Source organism: Epinephelus lanceolatus, chromosome 16, assembly GCF_041903045.1.
Source record: "Epinephelus lanceolatus isolate andai-2023 chromosome 16, ASM4190304v1, whole genome shotgun sequence".
NCBI classification, from domain to species: Eukaryota; Metazoa; Chordata; class Actinopteri; order Perciformes; family Serranidae; genus Epinephelus; species Epinephelus lanceolatus.
This window is the reverse complement of record NC_135749.1, coordinates 8,702,805-8,724,892: the sequence shown is the minus strand read 5'-3', so window position 1 is coordinate 8,724,892 and position 22,088 is coordinate 8,702,805. Positions and strand designations below refer to the sequence as shown.

The 22,088-nt window shown below is 38.1% G+C and overlaps 1 protein-coding gene and 1 long non-coding RNA gene across 2 annotated transcripts in view; one reads left to right on the top strand and one right to left on the bottom strand.

The window, feature by feature from the left end:
* LOC144467318 (uncharacterized) overlaps positions 1-19,418 on the top strand; it is a 47,168-nt gene extending 27,750 nt beyond the window's left edge. Inside the window, exons 2-3 of the long non-coding RNA XR_013493587.1 lie at positions 12,293-12,357; positions 18,444-19,418. This is a non-coding gene — a long non-coding RNA (uncharacterized LOC144467318). The remainder of the gene's footprint in view (positions 1-12,292; positions 12,358-18,443) is intronic.
* On the bottom strand, positions 10,932-14,649 carry edn2 (endothelin 2). The gene is made up of 5 exons (XM_033636599.2): positions 14,454-14,649; positions 13,397-13,550; positions 13,139-13,252; positions 12,437-12,520; positions 10,932-12,332 (listed from the first exon to the last, which is right to left on the bottom strand). The coding sequence occupies exons 1-5, from the start codon at positions 14,518-14,520 to the stop codon at positions 12,233-12,235; spliced, it is 519 nt and encodes a 172-aa protein (XP_033492490.1). The 5' UTR covers positions 14,521-14,649; the 3' UTR covers positions 10,932-12,232.
* Positions 19,419-22,088: the final 2,670 nt, after the last annotated feature.

Below are 22,088 nucleotides of genomic sequence, written 5' to 3'. Positions count from 1 at the left end.
AAGAGTGACGCCTGAGTCAAGCAGGAGTCCATTCATTCCTGTAAGAACCTCTGTGATTTCGAATGTGTTTGCAAATGTCCTCATTCAGTTTGTTTTTTTTTACAGTCCAGGATATGTGTCAATGACCTAGAGAAAATTAAACTCTTGCCGGTGGTTAGCTTAGCTTGTTAGAGCTTCGGTTTTTCCATCTTACAACAAATTTAATGTTCCTAAATAGTACAGCAGGTTGTGTGTACATACCATAGATGTGTTAAGAGACGTAGACACAGCGTTAAAGGCAGGACCCCATTCATCTCTATGAAAGTTGCACATGAAGCCAAAAAAAAGCTCTATTTCTGTGGTACGTTATGACTGCAGTGCTGCTTCTGCATCACTGGGCCCATAGAGCAACCGCACTAAGGACTTATGCAGGCTGACGCGGCTACTTACAGTTAGTGCTCCACTAATTTGAATGGGAATAAAATATTTTAATCCTGTGGCCCTTCTAGACTTTACAAACATTATCAGAAGTCATTTCACGGGGGTTGTGATGCTCAAAAAATGTATCCTGATTTACGGACATCTCTTTCCCAATGTAAGTCTATGAGAAAAGGTCTTTTTGGGCCCAATGGCATAACGTGGCAGGTACAGGAGTTGTAATTCCACTGTATGGCCACTACGAAAATTGGCTTCAGAGTCCGGCACACTTCTTGAGGACCTGGTACACACCAGTAGTGTAGGCAGGATGGGCCGAGTTTGAATGTTGTGTTTACAACCAGTGACTGACAATCCTGCATACTGTACCTTTAAGAGGCTCTGCTGGGATGATATGAATCAATATGCAAAACAGTTCACTTGAAGTAAAAACTATTTCCGTCAAACGATCTATGACCATCACTTCTATTTTTGACAGTCACTTCTGTTTGACCTTTTTAGGATGACGCTCTGTACTAAGTAAGTATCAGATGACAAAGAGCATATCTTCTGAAGAATGGTAAGAAGGTTAATCTCTTCCAACGGGCAAACAAACGCTGCTTTGTTAGATGAGGTGTGAGGTGAGGTCTGTGGAGGTTTAGGTCTGCAGGAGTGTGAGCTTCTCCAGCAAATCAACAAGCACTGCATGCCTGTTGCCCCATTTCAGAATGATTAATGGGCAGATACGCTGCGTCATATTGATCCTACGCTCACTCGCTGTCCCTGTCGCTGGAAGTGGTGGGAGGGTGCAAAAGATTTATGGCCCACATAATGGTTGAAATAGGTGAGGAAGCACTTAATAAACAACCAAGTGGATACCCCACATGGAGAAGAATGAGGGTAGAAATTCTTCTTGCATGACTTCCGCATGTTTGTCTGCCTGTGCAGGTGGATATGCAAAACAGTTCCATTTTGGAGATTGTCTGTGCAGATGACATAATTATGAGTCAATTTCCTCTTGATTTTGAATACCAAACACATTAAACAACTCTGAATGCAGGACAGTCCCTTTTTAACAGGGAAACAGTGTATGATGCTAAAGTCACCTGACCTTTGTTCTATTTAAACAACTTTTAATCAGACAGCTGTCGTCCTGACTGATAGCGAAGAGTTTTCTTGGAGTGAATTTCAATGTTCTCTGAAGTCTTTCAAAGAAAGCAGTTGCTGTTTCACAGATTTTTTCTTGACTGACTTTTTCATAAAGACTGGGGAAGCTGCAAATCAGTGTGAGCTGTCACGACGTTCCAAAACTCACATGCATTCAGTCATGGGTGGAATGGGTGTTCAGCTTCAGCCGTTGATAGTCATAACACTGTGTGAGTTTAGTGTGCTGTTATTTCACCATGACTGATGTTTCCACTCTATTTTCAATATTGCCTCCTATCACCTTTATAAAAATTTTAAACATTTTTTACAGACCTGACTATGATTTACCTCCATTATACAGTCTGGACAGTGTCTGTCTAGATCATACTCAAAAATTGCACAATTTAACAATGCAAGTTGGCATTTAATTAATTTCATGTCTCCACTATGAATGTATTAGGCCAGTGGGTTTCAAACTTTTAGTACCCAAGGCACACAAAAGGGCAAGCTGAAATCTGAAGGCACAACTGTATTTACATCCGTGCGCAACAGCTTCTATAACGTGTGTTATCACTTTCATCACGACATAAGACAATAGAAATAAGAATAAGATCCGCTAGCTACATGTCCTGAATATGCTGTGAAAAAGTCTGGTCTCTGTAGGGTGCCCAAGCTCCGCAAATGGCAACAAAAACATTTTGGTCAAGGCTGCACCAACCAGCCAGCGCGAGACCAGCAAAAGCAAGCACACACACGTGAACGCGGTGCACAGAGAGGCAGTTAGAGCTACAGGCTACAATGAGGCTAAAAACAGCGTTCAAATGACGTTTTTCCAAACAACTTTTTATGTCGGGGCTTCAGGACACTTGGGTCACTACGGACGAGCAGTATGGAGATATTTTGTGGTTTCAATTATGTGTTTTTGGACGTTTGAATCTGGGGTGCCGTAAGCCTCCATTAGGTGGAGTTGTGTTGCTACCCCCTCTCCCCTTGGATCTCCGGAAGTGTTGTGAGGACTCTAAAACTTCACCTGATCCTCCATCGGCATGAGGGTGAGTAGATACTGGGTGAATTTTCATGTTGGGTGCACTATCCCTTGAACAGGTGTGTAAATCCAGGGTAACTAGCAGCTATCGCTCATTCATTACAGAGTCACGGAGGACGAGGGGGGAGCTAGCTCCGTTGTGTTTGATAACGTTGAATGTAAACAGAAGTGACGTCACCCAACGGTGCTTAGCGTGCCTTTAATGAGGAGAACTATCAATTATTCTGCTCTTAAAAGCAATAAGTTGTCCAAACATTATAGAAATATATTTAAAGAAATCCCTGACAACAAATGAATTACCTTTTTTTTTGTATGCAAACTTTTTTATTTATCTATTTTTTTTTATTGATTTACTTCTTAAATTCTGTTTAAGATTTCTTCCTTTCATTTTATTAACTAATCTTAACCACTCTTGTATTTAATTTTACAAAAACCTTGATAATCTAATGCTGAATATGTTATCAGCACTGTTTCTTGGAGCCCTCATGTGGAGTTTGCATGTTGTCCCTGTGTCAGCGCGGGTTTTCTCCAGGTACTCCAGCTTCCTCCCACAGTCCAAAGACATGCAGGTTAATTGGTGACTCTAAATTGCCCATGGCTGTGAATGTGAGTGTGAATGGTTGGTTCGACATCCCATTGTTCCAACCATATTGAACACATTGTTCTGAAGTCCGTTCCGAAATCATCATGATGTGGTTAAGGTCTGGCTAGGTTTAGGCACAAAAACCACTTGGTTAGGGTTAGGAAAAGATCATGGTGTGGGTTAAAATGAAAAAGAAAGTGACAAACACATAAGCTGTGAGCCTGCTCCGCCTCAAGCCTTTCCCAGCTGACCCAGAGCCGCGCACCATACACCCGCCGTGAGCTGTTCGGCACCGCGGACAGTCGGACTAATGGGATGTTGGACCAATGGGCTGTTGGACCAATGACATGGACCCGAATGGTTGTCTGTCTCTATGTGTCAGCCCTGTGATAGACTGGTGACCTCTCCAGGGTGAACCCCTTCACCCCTAACAGGATTAGCAGTTATGGAAAATGAATGAATAAATGAATGAACTGTATCTTGTTTTGGTCCTGATATGTTAGATAAAGTTTGCACACAGCTACTGTATGCTTGTTCACTACATTCATGTTAAGATCATGCAAACGAGTACACACAGCCTTTGTCCGTAGTGTCCCAGTGGACGTGCATATTAATACTGTCCTTCTGCCCTTGCTGACACCGATCTGCCACAATCCATCACGTATTCACCTGCTGCATTTTACCTATCTGATTGCAGATGGACATCGTCAGGTGCCTGAATGGACAATTAAGATTTGGATCAGCAGTGTCGCACAGACAACTGGCTGTTCACAGACTTGCATAGGTTGTTTATTGTTGCAATGTGATCAGCTATCACTGTATCTGGTGTACGTGTGCCCGCACACAGAAGAAGATGCGATGACAATCTAGAGTATAATGTGAAGAATGCCGTCCAGTACAGGCATGCTGATGAGCTGTATTAAGAAGAAGATGTCTGGAGAAAGTATGTCTGGTGGTCTGGGGCCATTTCTGCTAGAAAAATGACAGACAGGTCATTTCCCTGCAGAAACACTGACCACACAGACTGTTACATATACATAGTGTACACTGTTAAATACTGAGTGATTAGATGGCTGCTGCTTAATGAGGCTCACCTTTCAGCTTGGTGAGGAAGCATCCAGGAATGCCTGCTATTCAAAACAGCTATGTCACTGTTTATTCACTGGACTGTGAGCCAGTTCTTTGAAGTCATGACACTAAAGAATGAGTTACCCATTTATGCAGTGAAACAGCATCTCCTTCTCTCCCTGACCAAGCCTGCTTCCTTCCTGCAGGACTCGGCTGTTTGATTATGACTAGACTTCATGTTTTGGTATCAGCAGGCATGTTCGAACCGGCGGTGCTGATAGGCCAGTCTGTCCCCAGTCTGTCCCCGAGCTGCTCTGGTCCCAGCAAACAAAACCAGGAAGATGAGGAATGTACCGACGCCGGCTTTTACTGTAATCACAGCGAGTTGGGACAGGAACAGTACAGCAGCAAGTGAAAAACAAAAACAGTTTATGTGTTGCAACGTTTTATAGTGTACAAGTAATGTCATTACACAAATCGTCAAATGCTTTTGGTTTTATTTGTAGTAGCGCAAGTTCTAACATCAAATCCAAATCCAACAAAAAATGATGATGCCAGTGATCTGAGCCCCCCCATCCCTATTTTCTGAGGGGAGGGGACTCTGTTTTTGGGAGAGCCACGAGGGCGCCCCCTCCCCTCGTGGCCCAATTGTTGAAAAACATGCGCTAAAGTGCCCTCCTGGGAGCCAAAATGCACGCTAAAGTGCCCTCTTGGCAGCCAAAATGCCCTCCTGGGAGCCAAAACGTGCACTAAAGTGCCCTCTTGGCAGCCAAAGTGCCCTCCTGGGAGCCAAAACGCACGCTAAGGTGTCCTCTTGGGAGCCAAAACACGCTAAAGTGCCCTCCTGGGAGCCAAAACATGCACTAAAGTGCCCTCTTGGCAGCCAAAATGCCCTCCTGGGAGCCATAACACACGCTAAATTGCCCTCTTGGCAGCCAAAGTGCCCTCCTGGGAGACAAAATGCGCGCTAAAGTGCCCTCCTGGTTGGCAAAACACACTAAACTGCCTTTTTGGGTGGAAAAAACACACTAAACTGCCCGCTTGGGTGGTAAAAACATTACTGTTGCAATGACTTTTATGTTGGGCCCTTTTTTGATCTATATTGAGCCAGAACTATATCTCACAGAGCCAGTTTGGATTATCTGGTGCTAATATGGTGTTAAAATGCACTAGAATACAGGAAATGGCATCTACTTAATTGAAAATTTTCTGGGGGAGGACCCCCAGACCCCCCCCACAGATTTATTTCCTTCATACATCCATGTCTCTGTGTGTTCTTCACAGTCCAATGTTGAATTTACACAGTTCTTGTGGATGTTGATCCTAACTACAAACTAACTTGAGTAGTCTGTCTAGTTAGTCTGTTTTAAGGCTATATAATATGCCATTTGTGTAACATATAAACATGTCTAAAGTACCCCTCGAAAACATGCAGAACTTAGTGCCCTCTTCAGTGGCGAGAACGCGCTGTATGTGCCCTTTTTTTTCTTTTCGCCCCTGCCCTTCAAAAAGTCTGTGCAAGCCACTGTATAGTCTACATCAGTGGCTCCCAACTGGTGGGGCTGAAGTCATTCTGAATGGACCGCAAGTGACTTGTCAAGCATGTCAAGTTTGTAAAAAACACACTTTATTTTTAAGTACAGTGAATGTCAAGCGCAGAGCTTTCATTTTTAAATGTTGTTTCCTGCTGTAGAGTGCGTGACTGATGGACAGCTACTTGACAGAGACAGCAAACTAGCTCAACGACATGTCCAAACACAAGTATGATGCTGAATGTATTAAACCGTGGACCTCGAACCAGAACACTGACATTATATAGCCATCTTTTCACTTTTTAATACATTTGAAAGTAATAAAATGGAGAGACAGGACAGTATTTGATTTTACCTACTCACAACAGTTGAGCAATGGCTTTTGCCGGGGTATGGTAACACAAGTTGGACAAACCACAATCAGAACTGCAGTTCAGCTATGGGTGTATTACCAAACAGGGCCGCCCAGGCCCAGGGGCCCAAATGCTCAGGGGACCCCTAAGCCAGAGTCTTTGTGAAGCTGCTGTTACTAACTTTGCATTTCTTGTCAGAGGGCTCAGTCATCATGTCAATAACAGAGGCCACAGAGTTCTATTCCCACAGTTTATCAACAGGACTTTAGAGGGGCTGAGTTCTCTCTGGGCCCTTCAACTCTGTCGGGACAAACAACAGCATGTTGTACCTGCCCTAGGGGGGATAGGGGGGCCTTTTACATGTCACAGGGACTCATTGTGTCATAATCTGTGTATGAGTACATTGTTATACTAGAATAACTAGTACTAGTAGTCTACATAATGGCACTTTGTTAAGTCTATTTATGATTCTGATTCCATTTGCTAATGATTATTTTGGACTGCTATGTGCAGCTGCCTGCTGTCCTGTGAAAATGCAGCAGAAGTTCAATGGACTTCTTTACCTTCTTTATTGATGAGGAAAATCTGATCTAATATCATCTCATGTATTTTTAATGTCAAAGCTGTCAAACTACCTCACATCTCTTCTTCTATAAAACCTTGTAACTATAGCACATGGTCCAATAACTTCATAACCTCAGATTTTCCATGTGTACACACATTTAAATAGAATGAATTACAGACTGTCCTGCAGCGACATTCATTCATTTCTCTTGGTGTTTTTAAAGCTTTATTATCTGATGTTTTCTTTGTGGTTGGCTGGACGTGGGGCTGTCTGATTATGATGGTTTCTTGTTCTCAGGTCTTTCTTAAAAGAGAGATTTCATTGTCTGTGAGACAAAGTTTTCAAAACAAAAGATTTACAACCCCTCATTATCCCAGTAACTTTCATACAACCCCTATAAGACATTTTATCTCTAAATGCACAGCGAGTACAATGCCCTAACCTAAATGTATAAGCGTATAAACAACAGGCAGGAGCCCAGTGAGTCTTACACAAACATTATAATCACATAATCATGATTTACCATCGGCCAGCATGTCGGGGAGAAGAAAAATGAGGGCAACAACGTGGAATAAGGACTAAAACAAAGCACAACAATGGAGCTAGTGCTATGACAACAGGGTGATTAAGGTTGCAATCTCAATTCCACATTCAGGTCATATCAGTTCCCTGAGCAAACAGCAGTCATGCTCCTGTTTTTCCTTTTGTTTCTTTTCCTCTCCCGGTTCTCTCCTGTGCTTAAGGAATTCGGGAGGAATGCAGAAAAAGCATCCTGTTTTCATTCCACACTCTTAGTCAGCTATTCACACTCCGTGGCATATGCTGGGGGGGGGGGGGGGTCTGCGAGTTCTTAACTGACGTCAGGGTAAATAACCATGATGTCACTACACAGGGTAATGAGACACAGGTGCACATTATTACCATATGGCCTAGTTTGCTTTTGCATCCTGCAATACTTCCTCTCCCACACAAACACAAGCCAATTTCATTGCACAAAAAACACAAACAAAAACATACTAACCTGTGATTGACTCTGAATGGTGCTAATGCATGACTTATTGTTATCTGCCATTCCATTAACACTTGACCTACAACCTGGGATGTCCTGTAGATAATTGAAAGTCTCCAACATCCTCTATAATAAACACACTCTGAGCTCACGTCCCTCTTACAGAACAGCCAATCTAAAGTAAACATCATTGTATGGAGCGACAAGAGCACAGACTCAACATGATAATCACCTCACGTTCCATTATGGACAAAGATATGCTATGTGTAGCGACTACATACTTCATCAGCTTTCTGTGTCACAGACACACCTGATTTTTCTTCTGCACAGTCGGGCTAAAGTGAACGCTTTAAAGAGTTCAAGTCATTTACTGACTGCAACATGCATCAGGAGGCTGTGACCATTTCAATCTTCTTTAATTTGATCTTGATATAGAGAGAGTTATACCGTCAATCCACTGATTTAATTCTGCATAGTACCTCCGTTCATACTAAAGGTACACTTATGGCGGTTTTGCAGGATGCTCTTTATATTCTCGAGTTCAGCTATGCCTAAATGCGTAGACTGGTTTCTTTTTGAACCCGTTTTATATCTCTGTTGTCTTTTCCAGCGGCATTATGCAACTGTCCACAGAAACCTAGCTCCAGGACATCATGTAATGCAAGTCCTTGGAAATCAAGTAAGGAGAGAAGCTGCACCTTTGGGACTTGTTAACACACTGGGTGAATTTACCAAGAGCAGTTTCACACCTGTAGATTGGTTCACAGTGACTTTTTACAAAGAACCACCTGTAAACATGAAGTCGCACGGACTGAAATGTAACTCAGGCTACTGTCGTCCTGCATGATCAAAAGATCAGGATCACTGTGGGGACGTCAGATTCTGGTGACAGGCAACATGTCATGCAGCACAGGTGTGTTCAGGCAGATACTGTAGCAAAGCACATTTTCAACTCTGGTAATTTGGGAGAATTTGACTGCTGCACTGTTTGTCTTTATCCACCCCAAACTACCAATGTACAGCAGCATTGCAGAGGGTTATTACTGTACAGGTTGTTGCCATGCAGTGTTCGTACATAAGCCTACAAAAAGTAATGCACCAGAATTTGCATATTACCCATGTAATCTGGAAAGCTGTAGTATAAAGTGCAAAAGTTCATGTTAGGAGGCAACACAGGACCTTCGCCAGGAGATCAGTGTTTGTGTCTCATGTGAAAGCAAGTGAAGTTATTTTATGGTACGTTATCACGTTATGGTAAATGCATTACATTACGTACATAACATGACAATGCCCAACCATGTCTCTTTTTCTAAACCTAACAAACAGAATTTTACTTGCCCGATCCTAACCTTTGTAACTTTGCTTAAAAGCCAACCACATTTCTTTTCCTAAACCTAACCTATGGAACTTTACTTTCCTAAACCTAACCTATGTAACCTTTATGTTAAGTTTGTAATGTGACAACCCAACCACATTTCTTTTCCTAAACCTAACCTATGGAACTTTACTTTCCTAAACCTAACCTATGTAACCTTTATGTTAAGTTTGTAATGTGACAACCCAACCTCATTTCTTTTCCTAAACCTAACCTATGGAACTTTACTTTCCTAAACCTAACATATGTAACCTTTATGTTAAGTTTGTAATGTGACAACCCAACCACATTTCTTTTCCTAAACCTAACCTATGGAACTTTACTTTCCTAAACCTAACCTATGTAACCTTTATGTTAAGTTTGTAATGTGACAACCCAACCTCATTTCTTTTCCTAAACCTAACCCATGTAACTTTACATTAAGTATGTAACATTACAATCTCCAACCACATTTTTTTCCTAAACCTAACCTATGTGTCCTTTATGTTAAATACATAATGTGCCAACACCCAACCACCTAAAGCTAACCTATGCTAACCTAACCTTACTTTCCTAAATCTAACCCATGTATCTTTACATTAAGTATGTAACGTGACAATGCCAGCCACATTTCTTTTCCTAATCCTAAACTACATTGTTTTACTTTCATAAAACTAACCTACATAACTTTACATTAAGTACGTAACTAATGACGCCTAACCATGTTTCTTTTTCTAAACCTAATATATGTAATTTAAAGTTAAATTCATAATTTACTAATTTGTGGGGGGCTAATTTATGAAATATCACACAAAACATTTTATAAGGATTTGTTATACCATGGGGTTGGTGTATCATGCTCTTTTTAATGGACTTAATTAGCTGTCAAAGTACACAGAGTAGGACACAAGTCCAACACACTGCAGTTTAAAGTGTCCTTCACTTTTCACTTTCATGTGCTGATGTGCAGATTTATTACAATGGTTACCAAATGATCTGCATGACTATAGGTTAAATGGTTTGTACACATTGCTTATATGAGATAATTTCCTGAAGAGTTCAGAAAGTACATTTTATAATAGTTCAGCTTTTGAAATCATGTGAAAATCAAATTTAAACTGTCACAAAATCCTGTGGTTGGGCCGTTTGTTTTAAGACCACAAACAAACCAAGACCAGTCTTTTCAAGAGCTCTTGGTGTTGTTGTTTGATCTGCTCCAGAGTTTGTTTCACTCAAACCAGACAGATTTGTTGTCAATCTACCATAATGTGAGGCTTTTTGGTGAGCATCAGGAGACCTGTTCATAAATAATTCCATAATTTATATATACTTGCAAGAATAATCTCAAGGAAAGTGAATGAAACCTCAACCAACATTAAATAAAGGTAGACAACTATTAACCAGCTCTTGAAAAATGGAAAATAACTTTTTTTTCTGTAAATGATTTACTGGCTTTGCTGAAAGATCTCTGATTTCACTGTCAGATTTTCTGCACTGGTCATGTTGATAGGTCGTCAATAGACAGTTTGAAAAGCAATTTTCTTCATTTTCAATTTCCTACCTGATAAAACAAGAAGAGAAGTTTTGGATATAATTCATAGACTGAAATCCTCCACTGCAGATCAATATTGGGCCTTTTTCACAATCCAGTCAGTTTCCTCTTGTATTGTCATGTCTTACAGTTGATAAAAGTGGTGTCACACCCAGATACTTATCGAAGTTATTCTTTTGTTTAAGTCCGGGCAAGCCTTAAGTTCCTAACAAACAGGGCCATCAAACAAAAGAACATAGACAGATGGTGAGTAAGCAATTTGTAGGTGTGTGATTGTGACTTCAGTGAGTGACAGCAATTAGTTATAACTCAAATAATGACATCATCATTCTGTTACATAATATTTTCTTGCATTTTTATTTTCTCACACAAAATTCAGTGCATCAAACAATTATAAATACATCTCTGAATAAGTTAGAGAATAAATAAATTGTTCTATTTACAATTCAGCATTTAACAGTAAACTTCTAAGCCAGTAAACTATCCATCGTTTACAGCACTGAGATATTTGAGGGTGAATATTTTCTGAAACACGGCAGATGGAGTGAAAGGAAGAAGAAAAAAGTGCAGGCCACAGATAAATAGATTGCAAATAGCTGCATAACACAAGTCGAGGGTCGTCGTGTCCTAGTGGCTAATTACAGAAGAATTAAGAGAACATTAGTCAGGGGAGAAAAACAATTGTTGGATTTTTTTGGCACGCTGCACATCATTGAAACCTTCTGGCTTATCTTCAATCAAAACATTAAACAGGAGCTATGCAATAAACACTCCTGCCAACACAATAGACCTACTGTTGTTGTTATGCATGGAGCGAGTTGACTGTATGTGTGTGTGTGCAATGGACCTTGTATAAAGCTAATTGTTTGTGGGATGAATCCCAAAGAGATGACCTTCATTACACTAAGGCTGTGTGGGCCAAGCGTGATCGAGCTGCCATTTTCAAGTACTGCCTGATCATTAAAAAGCAATTTGCTTCTTTGTCCTAAACACTAGGCAGGACAGCAGATTCTAGCTCTGATACAGAGGAATATTAAACTGAACCAAAGGTCTACAATGACACAATAGTTTCAAGGACATATGAGTAAACATTGACAAAGAATTTCCAACTAAATACAGAGTTGATGTGACTGTGGAATATGTGATGATCCTATAATCCTCAGTGAAGGTGAGTTGTGGGTTTAAAACTGTCCATTCAGACGAGTCATAAGAGTTATGTCCACAGAAACCAAGACTGGCAGATCAGAGACCGGTCATTGTAAACTTTCTTGATTTTGGTCCACAAAAGGATGGATAAAAGTTTCCATGTTCTTGGCTACAGTTGATCCTTCCTTGGTATCTGTTTAGTTCAAAGAGAGTTCAAGAAATGACTTTAAATGTCTCCACCCAACATTGTTCCTGCTTTAAGGCTTCTGGCTTGGTGAGCTGCCGGTCCTCTGATGCTTTGTTGATCAAATGCTTGACCGACTGCCTCTTTTGCCTTCCAACCTTTCACCTCTGCAGCCCTAGAGTTGTTATGACTTTTGACACAATTCGCAACCTTGGTTGGCATTGAATGTAGCTGGAGGAGTCAGTAACCCATGGAGGTTGAATCCATTGAGGTTGAACCACTTCTGGCATTCACTTAGTCCTCTACCTCCTTGTTAAGCTCCTCAGCCTGTTTACTCCACTCAGTTTCTCATGTGTTGACAGAATCTCCTGTGCGATCGCAGTGTTGGACTTGACCACAGATCTGCAGAGAGAACAAAAGAAAACGGGTAAGAGATGCTTCACGTCTGAGAAATGACCGTCAACCTGCACAATATACATTTAAAGGTTAAATTAATCTCCATGTACCTGAGAGAGGCCAGCAATTTATTGCTGTTTGTGCTTGCAGATTCTACCGATAGGCCCACAGCAGTTGAACTTGGAATCTCTGAGCTGTGGAGTGAAACAACAACAGCATTAAAACAAGGACATAACCCTTTCAATGCCTCAGGAGTAAAACCTCTACAGATGGAGGATATTGTCTGGCATTATTATGTCCATTGAAGCAAAAGTAGTTCAGGGTCAACTAAGCAATTTCCTTGGAATTCCAAACTAATATATCTTTAGATGCCTGATGGGCAGAAATGTAGGGCGTGCCTTTTCTAAATACCACCAAGGATAACATCTAGAGATGGTGACTAGTCCATACAGGTGTTTTCAAAGACGCAACAAAAGTTCCCTCGAGCAAAAGCAGAAATCTAAACTTTCCAAAAATAACTGCACTGCCAATAAACTGTTGTGATTTCTCTTAAGGCCAACAGGGAAATGCGGGCCATTCTTTGCGCTTTGACTACTACCCCTATACTGGTGTAACATTATCGCACACTGGATCATTTCGCCTCCTCTCTGACTCGGCATCACCCGACTGTTGAGGCTCGTCACACATGGCTGACAGTGGAAGAAGACACAGAAAATTCTTTGATACTATCTGGCAAAGTAGGGTATGTGATGGGACAGCCTTGCTTTGCTGTAGATCAAGGTAGAAGGAAGAAGCAAGGTAGGGGCACTCACCTTTTGTGGCAGAAGCCGGAGCAGGTTTTATCGGCTGGGTTGAGGCATTCACACCGTTCAGTGGAACGGCGGCGGCGCGACAGGGTACTTCCAAGGCCGTAAGGAAGGAGTTTACTGTAAAGGAAAAATGAAGCATTTTAGGACAGTCATAATGGAGTTAGTTAGGATCAGGTGGTTAGGGGTTAGGTTTTACTCAGTCTCTTGGTCTAATAGCAAATGCAGTTCTCTAAGTGTGTCCAAAGTGCTCTGCAGCCTCACCTTGGTGTGTTGACCCAGATAATATCCAGGTGGCAGAAGTAGATGCACTCTTTATCATCCCAGTTGTAACAGGAGCAGCGTTTGGTCCTGACTCTGTGTGGATGTGGAGCCTGAGCTGGCAGCTCAGCCTGCTCTGATAAGGGGAGTCCACAACCTAGAAAAACACAAAGGATCCCGAGATTAAAAAGCGCCAACTAATGCTTTGCAGTATGACTGTGCAGTTCATGACTATCACATGTAAACACATAGAGATCTAGTTGGCGGGTTAACACCTACTTGTGCGGTTAGAAAAATAAGATTGTGATTAATGTTGGACAATATTCATTATATTATACATCTAGGGACTCAATCCAAGTCAAACAGTCATGCTGTAAGTGCTTGTATCAATAATGCTGTGATATCAATGTGATTACTTTTCAATTAAGTTGGGTGACTTATCAAAGGGAAATATTCTCTGGAAGGGTGAACCCAGCTCTTGTATTGTTCTTTCTGTGGTGACTGGCAGAAAGTCAAAGGCTGCTGCTGGCTTCATACCAGCATCTTCCTCTTTTCCTCATCTAATTTGTGCTGTTTTACTATATTGTATCATTGCTTATTTTGGTAAACCTTTATCCCTTATCCAAAAACCTTTATCTAAACCAGCCAGATTGTCAACATTGGCAGGGAGAACACACATCAAACAGGGGGTTTGGGGGTCCTCCACCAGTGAATTTTGAGCATCAAAGAATTTCTTGCACTGTGGTGAATTTTTTTGCTGCAATTTGTCCCTTTTCTGCATCAATTGATAATGTAATTGTCATCAATTCTGCCAAAATAAAAGTCCTCTGCTACTTTAATGTTTTTATCAGGGGAGACAATGTACATGTTCTAAATGTTTAAAATCTACACCTATGAAACCAGCCAAGAAGAAACTCATAATTCATTACATGCAGAGCCAAAAGGAATATATTATGAAATCAAATTAATACATTTTTACAAGCTCTCGCCCCCACAAAAATCTGCACAAGTATTTAAATTAAATAATAAAATTCCAAGAAACCCAAAAATTCTTACTCACCCTCTTGCAGAGCCATGCAGATCACAAAAAAAGCCAGTGTCTTGCACATGAAGGAAGCCATCATCATGTAGCGCCTGATGTCCTGATGTGTAAAAGCAGCAGCAGTCAGTTGACACACTTCAAGAGGTGCAGCCGAGTCTTTACAGATGTGTGAGTTGAGGCTGGAGAGCAGCAACAGGTGCTTTGTGTTCACGTTCCTGCCAGGACATCTACTTATACCCCCCCTGTGAGTGATATCATGATGGCCCCTCCTACCTCTGTGTACTCGTCACAGCAGTGTTGTTACACAATACGCACATACTCCACCTGCCCTCCTCACATTCCAGAAGTGACCTTTACATGCAGTGCTGTCAGCGCCCCCAACAGGCCAAGAAATGCAGGGAGAACATGTCAGGGATCAAATGCTGAGAGTTTTACAGGTTGTGGATTTTCCCCTAAAGGACTTTGTATTTTGCTGGCATTCAGTATATTTCAGTGGAAGTTTCATACCTAAAACAATAGTATTTAGTGTTTTTCCTTTAGAGGTTCATTTGCCAGACGTCCCTAAAAAGCACAGGGATCATCACTGGACATTAAACCTAAACTAAGAATGTACTGTACTAAGACTGACACTGACACTGACATATCAGACTAGAAGTAGTATGTGGTTTAAATTCAATGTCCTGAAAGTAAGTCCTGAAAGAAATACACAGATCTCTTTCTTGTAACAGAGATTTTTTATATCAGTGGAAATTTCTAGGGAAATAAAGGTAAAATTAAAAAGGAAATAAAATGAAAAAATAGCAAAATCGCAAGGTAAAAATCAACAGTACAGTGTAAAATCCTACATTTACAATCGTACTTACAAATATACATTAACAAAAGTAAAAGTAATTACAGAATGTCGTCATGGAAAGACATCAAATACTATGACTTTTTTTCATGATTTTGAATGACATACTATACTATGACGTTTTTGATGATTTTGGACGACATACTATACTATGACATTTTGTCATGATTTTGGACGACATACTATGACTTTTTTTTCACGATTTTGGACGATATACTATACTATAACGTTTTGTCATGATTTTGGACGACATGTTTTACTATGACGTTTTGTCATGATCTTGGACGACTTTTTTTCTTGATTTTAGATGACATACTATACTATGACTTTTTTCACAATTTTGGACGACCTATTATACTATACTATGACTTTTTCATGATTTTGAACGACATACTGTACTTTGATGTTTTTTCATGATTTTGATTGACATACTATACTATGACATTTTTTCATAATTTTGGACGACATAGTATACTGTAACATTTTTTCATTAGTTTGGACGACATACTATACCATGACCTCTCCATGATTTTGGACGACATACTATACTATGACATTTTTTCATGATTTTGAATGACATACTATACTATGACGTTTTTTCATAATTTTGGACGACATAGTATCCTGTGACATTTTTTCATTAGTTTGGACGACATACTATACTATGACCTCTTCATGATTTTCAACGACATACTATACTGTGACATTTTTTCATGATTTTGAATGACATACTATACTATACTATGACCTCTTTTCATGATTTTGGACAACATACTATACTTTGACTTTTTTTTTCATGATTTTGGACAACATACTATACTGCGACTTTTTTTTTTCTTGATTTTGAACGATATACTATACTATGATTTCTTTTCATGATTTTGGATGACATACTATGACGTTTTTTCTTGATTTTGAAGGATATACTATGACTTCTTTTTATGATTTTGTATGACATACTATACTATGACGTTTTTTCATGATTTTGAATGACAAACTACACTATGACTTTTTTTCATGATTTTGAATGACATACTATATACTATGACTTTTTTTTCATGATTTTGTACGACATACTATACTATGACGTTTTGTCATGATTTTGAACGACATACGATACTATGACTTTATTTCATAATTTTGGACGACATACTATACTGTGACATTTTTTCATGATTTTGGACGACAAACTATACTATGACGTTTTTTCATGATTTTGAATGACATACTATACTGTGACATTTTTTCATGATTTTGGACGACAAACTATACTATGATGTTTTTTCATGATTTTGAATGACATACTATACTATGACGTTTTTTCATGATTTTGAATGACATACTATACTGTGACATTTTTTCATGATTTTGGACGACAAACTATACTATGACTTTTTTTCATGATTTTGAACGACATACTATACTATGACTTTTTTTCATGATTTTGAACGACATACTATACTATGACGTGTTTTCATGATTTTAGAAGACATACTACACTGACTTTTTTCATGATTTTAAATGACATACTATACTATGACTTTATTTCAGAATTTTGGACAACATACTATACTGTGACATTTTTTCATGATTTTGGACAACATACTATACTATGACTTTTTTTCAGAATTTTGGTCGACATACTATGACTTTTTTTCACGATTTTGGACGATATACTATACTATGACGTTTTGTCATGATTTTGGACGACATGCTTTACTATGACGTTTTGTCATGATCTTGGACGACTTTTTTTTTATTTTAGACGACATACTATACTATGACATTTTTTTCTTGATTTTAGATGACATACTATATTATGACATTTTTTTCATGATTTTGAACGACATGCTATACTATGACGTTTTGTCATGATTTTGGACGACATGCTTTACTATGACGTTTTGTCATGATCTTGGACGACTTTTTTTATTTTAGACGACATACTATACTATGACATTTTTTTCTTGATTTTAGATGACATACTATATTATGACATTTTTTTCATGATTTTGAACGACATGCTATACTATGACATTTTGTCATGATTTTGGACGACATGCTTTACTATGACGTTTTGTCATGATCTTGGACGACTTTTTTTATTTTAGACGACATACTATACTATGACATTTTTTTCTTGATTTTTGACGACATGCTATACTATGACTTTTTTTTCATGATTTTGAACAACATACTATACAATGACGTTTTTTCATGATTTTGGATGACATACTATACTATGACTTTTTTCACGATTTTGGACGACCTATTATACTATGATGGGTTTTTTTTTTCATGATTTTGGATGACATACTATACTATGACTTTTTCATGATTTTGGACGACATACTATACTATGACTTTTTTTCTTGATTTTGAATGACTGACTATACTATGACTTTTTTTCATGATTTTCAACAACATACTGTACTATGACGTTTTTTCATAATTTTGGACGACATGCTATACTATGACTTTTTTTCATGATTTTTAACGACATACTATACCATGACCTCTTTTCATGATTTTGGACAACATACTATACTTTGACTTTTTTTTTCATGAGTTTGAACGATATACTATACTATGACTTCTTTTTATGATTTTGTATGACATACTATACTATGACTTTTTTCATGATTTTAAATGACATACTACACTATGAAATTTTTTCATGATTTTGGACGACATACTATACTATGACTTTTTTTCATGACTTTGGACGACATACTATACTATGACGTTTTTTCATGATTTTGAACAACAAACTATACTATGACTTTTTTCATGATTTTGAATGACATATTATACTGTGACTGTATTTCTTGATTTTGGACGACATACTATACTATGACGTTTTTCCATGACTTTTGAAGACATACTATACTATGACTTTTTTTCATGATTTTGAACAACATACTATACTATGGTGGGGTTTTTTTTAGTAGGGGCTCGGCATAAGTTCAATCAGGAGGACTTTCTTTGTGCTCATTCATTCACAACTCTCTCCATCCCACTCCTACTGCTTCCTTTTATCAGTTGACTATGTTTGTTCACTCCTTTATTTACTCAATCAAACCTTGCCACGATTTGTGAGTGCCATTCAGGGTGCTACTGGAAAATCTTAAATCTGCTCTCTCTTCTGCTGCTGTCAGCCATCATTTTAGGCAGAATCATCGTGCCCTCCTCCACTACGTTGACCTCCAGCCATTGTATCCAGTCCAGGACAAGCTCAACAAAGGCTCATTCCTCTACTCATCCAGATGATCAGCACTTCTCCATCTTCCTCTCATCTCATCTTCACCACCTCTACCACCACCAGCCTCTTGACCCTGGGGGGGGGGGGGGGGTCCAGATTCAGCTATGGATTCCTTACCCTCCTTAAATCACACTATCTCTACGGGGGTCTAATCGCCAAAGACTTTTTTACAGTTTGCATTCTGATGTGCACGTTAATAAATATTCTATGTACTATAAAAACATGTCTCTCCTGATTGAATTAGAATATGACGTTTTTTCATGATTTTGACGACATACTATACTATGACGTTTTTTTCACGATTTTGGACGACATACTTTACTATGATGTTTTTTCATGATTTTGGATGACAAACTATAGTGTGACTTTTGTTCATGATTTTGGACAACATGCTATACCATGACGTTTTCTTCATGATTTTGAACTACATACTGTTTATTTTTTATAATTTAGGACAACATACTATACTATGACTTTTTGTTTTCATAATTTTGGGTGATGTAATGAGGCTCGGCATAAGTTCAATCAGGAAGACTTTCTTTGTGCTCATTCATTCACAACTCTCCATCCCACTCCCACTGCTTCCTTTTATCAGTTGACTATGTTTGTTCACCCCTTTACTTACTCAATCAAACCTTGTCACGATTTGTGAGTGCCATTCAGGGTGCTACTGCAAAATCTTAAATCTGCTCTCTCTTCTGCTGCTGTCAGCGATCATTTTAGGCAGAATCATCGTGCCCTCCTCCACTCCGTTAACCTCCAGCCATTGTATCCAAAGTCCAGGACAAGCTCAACAAAGGCTCATTCCTCTACTCATCCAGATGATCAGCACTTCTCCATCTTCCTCTCATTTCATCTTCACCACCTCTACCACCACCAGTGTCTTGACCCTGGGGGGGGGGGGGGGGGGGGGGTCCAGATTCAGCTATGGATTCCTTACCCTTCATAAATCATACCATCTCTACGGGGTCTAATCGCCAAAGACATTTTACAGATTGCATTCTGATGTGCACGTTAATAAATATTCTGTTTACTATAAAAACGTGTCTCTCCTGATTGAACTACAATAGCACGTTTTTCATGGTTTTGGACGACATACTATACTATGACTTTTTTTCATGATTTTGAATGACATACTATACTATGACTTTTTTTCATGGTTTTGGACGACATACTATACTATGACTTTTTTTTCATGATTTTGAATGACATACTATACTATGACTTTTTTTCAGAAATTTGGATGACATGCTATACTGTGACGTTTATTCATGATTTTGAACGACATTCTATACAATGACTTTTTTTACATGATTTTGAACGACATACTATACTATGACTTTTTTTCATGATTTTTGAGGACATACTATCCTAAGACGTTTTTTCATGATTTTAGAAGACATGATACTATAACTTTTCTTCATGTTTATGACCCACATACGATGCTATGACTTTTATTTTTTATTTAGAATTTTGGATGACATACTATACTTTGATGTTTTTTCATGATTTTGGAAGACATACTATGCTATGACTTTTGTCGTCCAAAATCATGAAAAAAAGTCATAGTATAGTATGTCGTCCAAAATCATGAAAAAAAGTCATAGTATAGTATGTCATTTAAAATCATGAAAAAACATCATAGTATGTCGTTTAAAATCATGAAAAACATCATAGTATAGTATGTCATTTAAAATCATGAAAAAACGTCATAGTATAGTATGTCATTTAAAATCATGAAAAAACGTCACAGTATATTATGTCGTCGAAAATCATGACACTGTCAAAGTATAGTATGTCATTTAAAATCATGAAAAAGACGTCATAGTATAGTATGTTGTTCAAAATCATGAAAAAACGTCACAGTATAGTATGTTGTTCAAAATCATCAAAAAACGTCATAGTGTGTCGTCGAAAATCATGAAAAAACGTCATAGTATAGTATGTCGTCGAAAATCATGACAAAATGTCACAGTATAGTATGCGTCCAAAATTATGAAAAAACGTCATAGTATAGTATGTCGTCCAAAATCATGAAAAAATGTCACAGTATAGTATGTCGTTCAAAATCATGAAAAAAGGTCATAGTCGTTGAAAATCATGAAAAAACCTCATAGTATAGTATGTCGTCCAAAATTATGACGAAATGTCATAGTATAGTATGTCGTCCAAAATTATGAAAAAACGTCACAGTATAGTATGTCGTCCAAAGTCATGAAAAAAAGTCATATTATAGTATGTCATCCAAAATCATGAAAAAATGTCATAGTATAGTATGTCATTTAAAATCATTAAAAAAAGTCATAGTATAGTGTGTCGTCGAAAATCATGACAAAATGTCACAGTATAATATGTTGTTCAAAATCATGAAAAAACGTCATAGTATAGTATGTCGTTGAAAATCATTAAAAAATGTCATAGTATAGTATGTCATCCAAAATCATGAAAACACGTCATAGTATAGTATGTTGTCCAAAATCATGAAAAAATGTTATAGTATAGCATGTCATTCAAAATATGTCGTTCAAAATCATGAAAAAAAGTCACAGTATAGTTTGTCATTCAAAATCATGAAAAAAGTCATAGTGTGTCGTCGAAAATCATGAAAAAACGTCATAGTATAGTATGTCATTTAAAATCATGAAAAAAAGTCATAGTATAGTATGTTGTTCAAAATCATGAAAAGACGTCATAGTATAGTATGTCGTCGAAAATCATGACAAAATGTCACAGTATAGTATGTCGTCCAAAATTATGAAAAAACGTCATAGTATAGTATGTCACTCAAAATCATGAAAAAATGTCATAGTATATTACGTTGTTCAAAATCATGACAACACGTCATAGTATAGTATGTCGTCCAAAATCATGAAAAAATGTCATAGTATAGTATGTCGTTCAAAATCATGAAAACACGTCATAGTATAGTATGTCATTCAAAATCATGAAAAAAGGTCATAGTATAGTATGTCGTCCAAAATCATGAAAAAATGTCATAGTATAGTATGTCATTTAAAATCATTAAAAAAAGTCATAGTATAGTGTGTCGTCGAAAATCATGACAAAATGTCACAGTATAGCATGTCGTCCAAAATCATGAAAAAACGTCATAGTATAGCATGTTGTCGAAAATCATGACAAAATGTCACAGTATAGTATGTTGTTCAAAATCATGAAAAAACGTCATAGTATAGTATGTCGTTGAAAATCATTAAAAAATGTCATAGTATAGTATGTCATTCAAAATCATAAAAAAATAGTCATTGTATAGTGTGTCATCCAAAATCATGAAAACACGTCATAGTATAGTATGTTGTCCAAAATCATGAAAAAATGTTATAGTATAGCATGTCATTCAAAATATGTCGTTCAAAATCATGAAAAAAAGTCACAGTATAGTTTGTCATTCAAAATCATGAAAAAAGTCATAGTGTGTCGTCGAAAATCATGAAAAAACGTCATAGTATAGTATGTCATTTAAAATCGTGAAAAAACATCATAGTACAGTATGTTATTGAAAATCATGAAAAAAAGTTATAGT

Excerpts from the sequence above, each read along its gene's own strand:
- edn2 (XM_033636599.2), bottom strand. The coding sequence starts at position 14,520 with ATGATGATGGCTTCCTTCATGTGCAAGACACTGGCTTTTTTTGTGATC. Across the intron at positions 13,253-13,396 it reads ATCTGGGTCAACACACCAAG|TAAACTCCTTCCTTACGGCC; the intron begins GTGAGGCTGCAG and ends TTTCCTTTACAG. Across the intron at positions 12,333-12,436 it reads AAATTGCTGGCCTCTCTCAG|ATCTGTGGTCAAGTCCAACA; the intron begins GTACATGGAGAT and ends TTCTCTCTGCAG.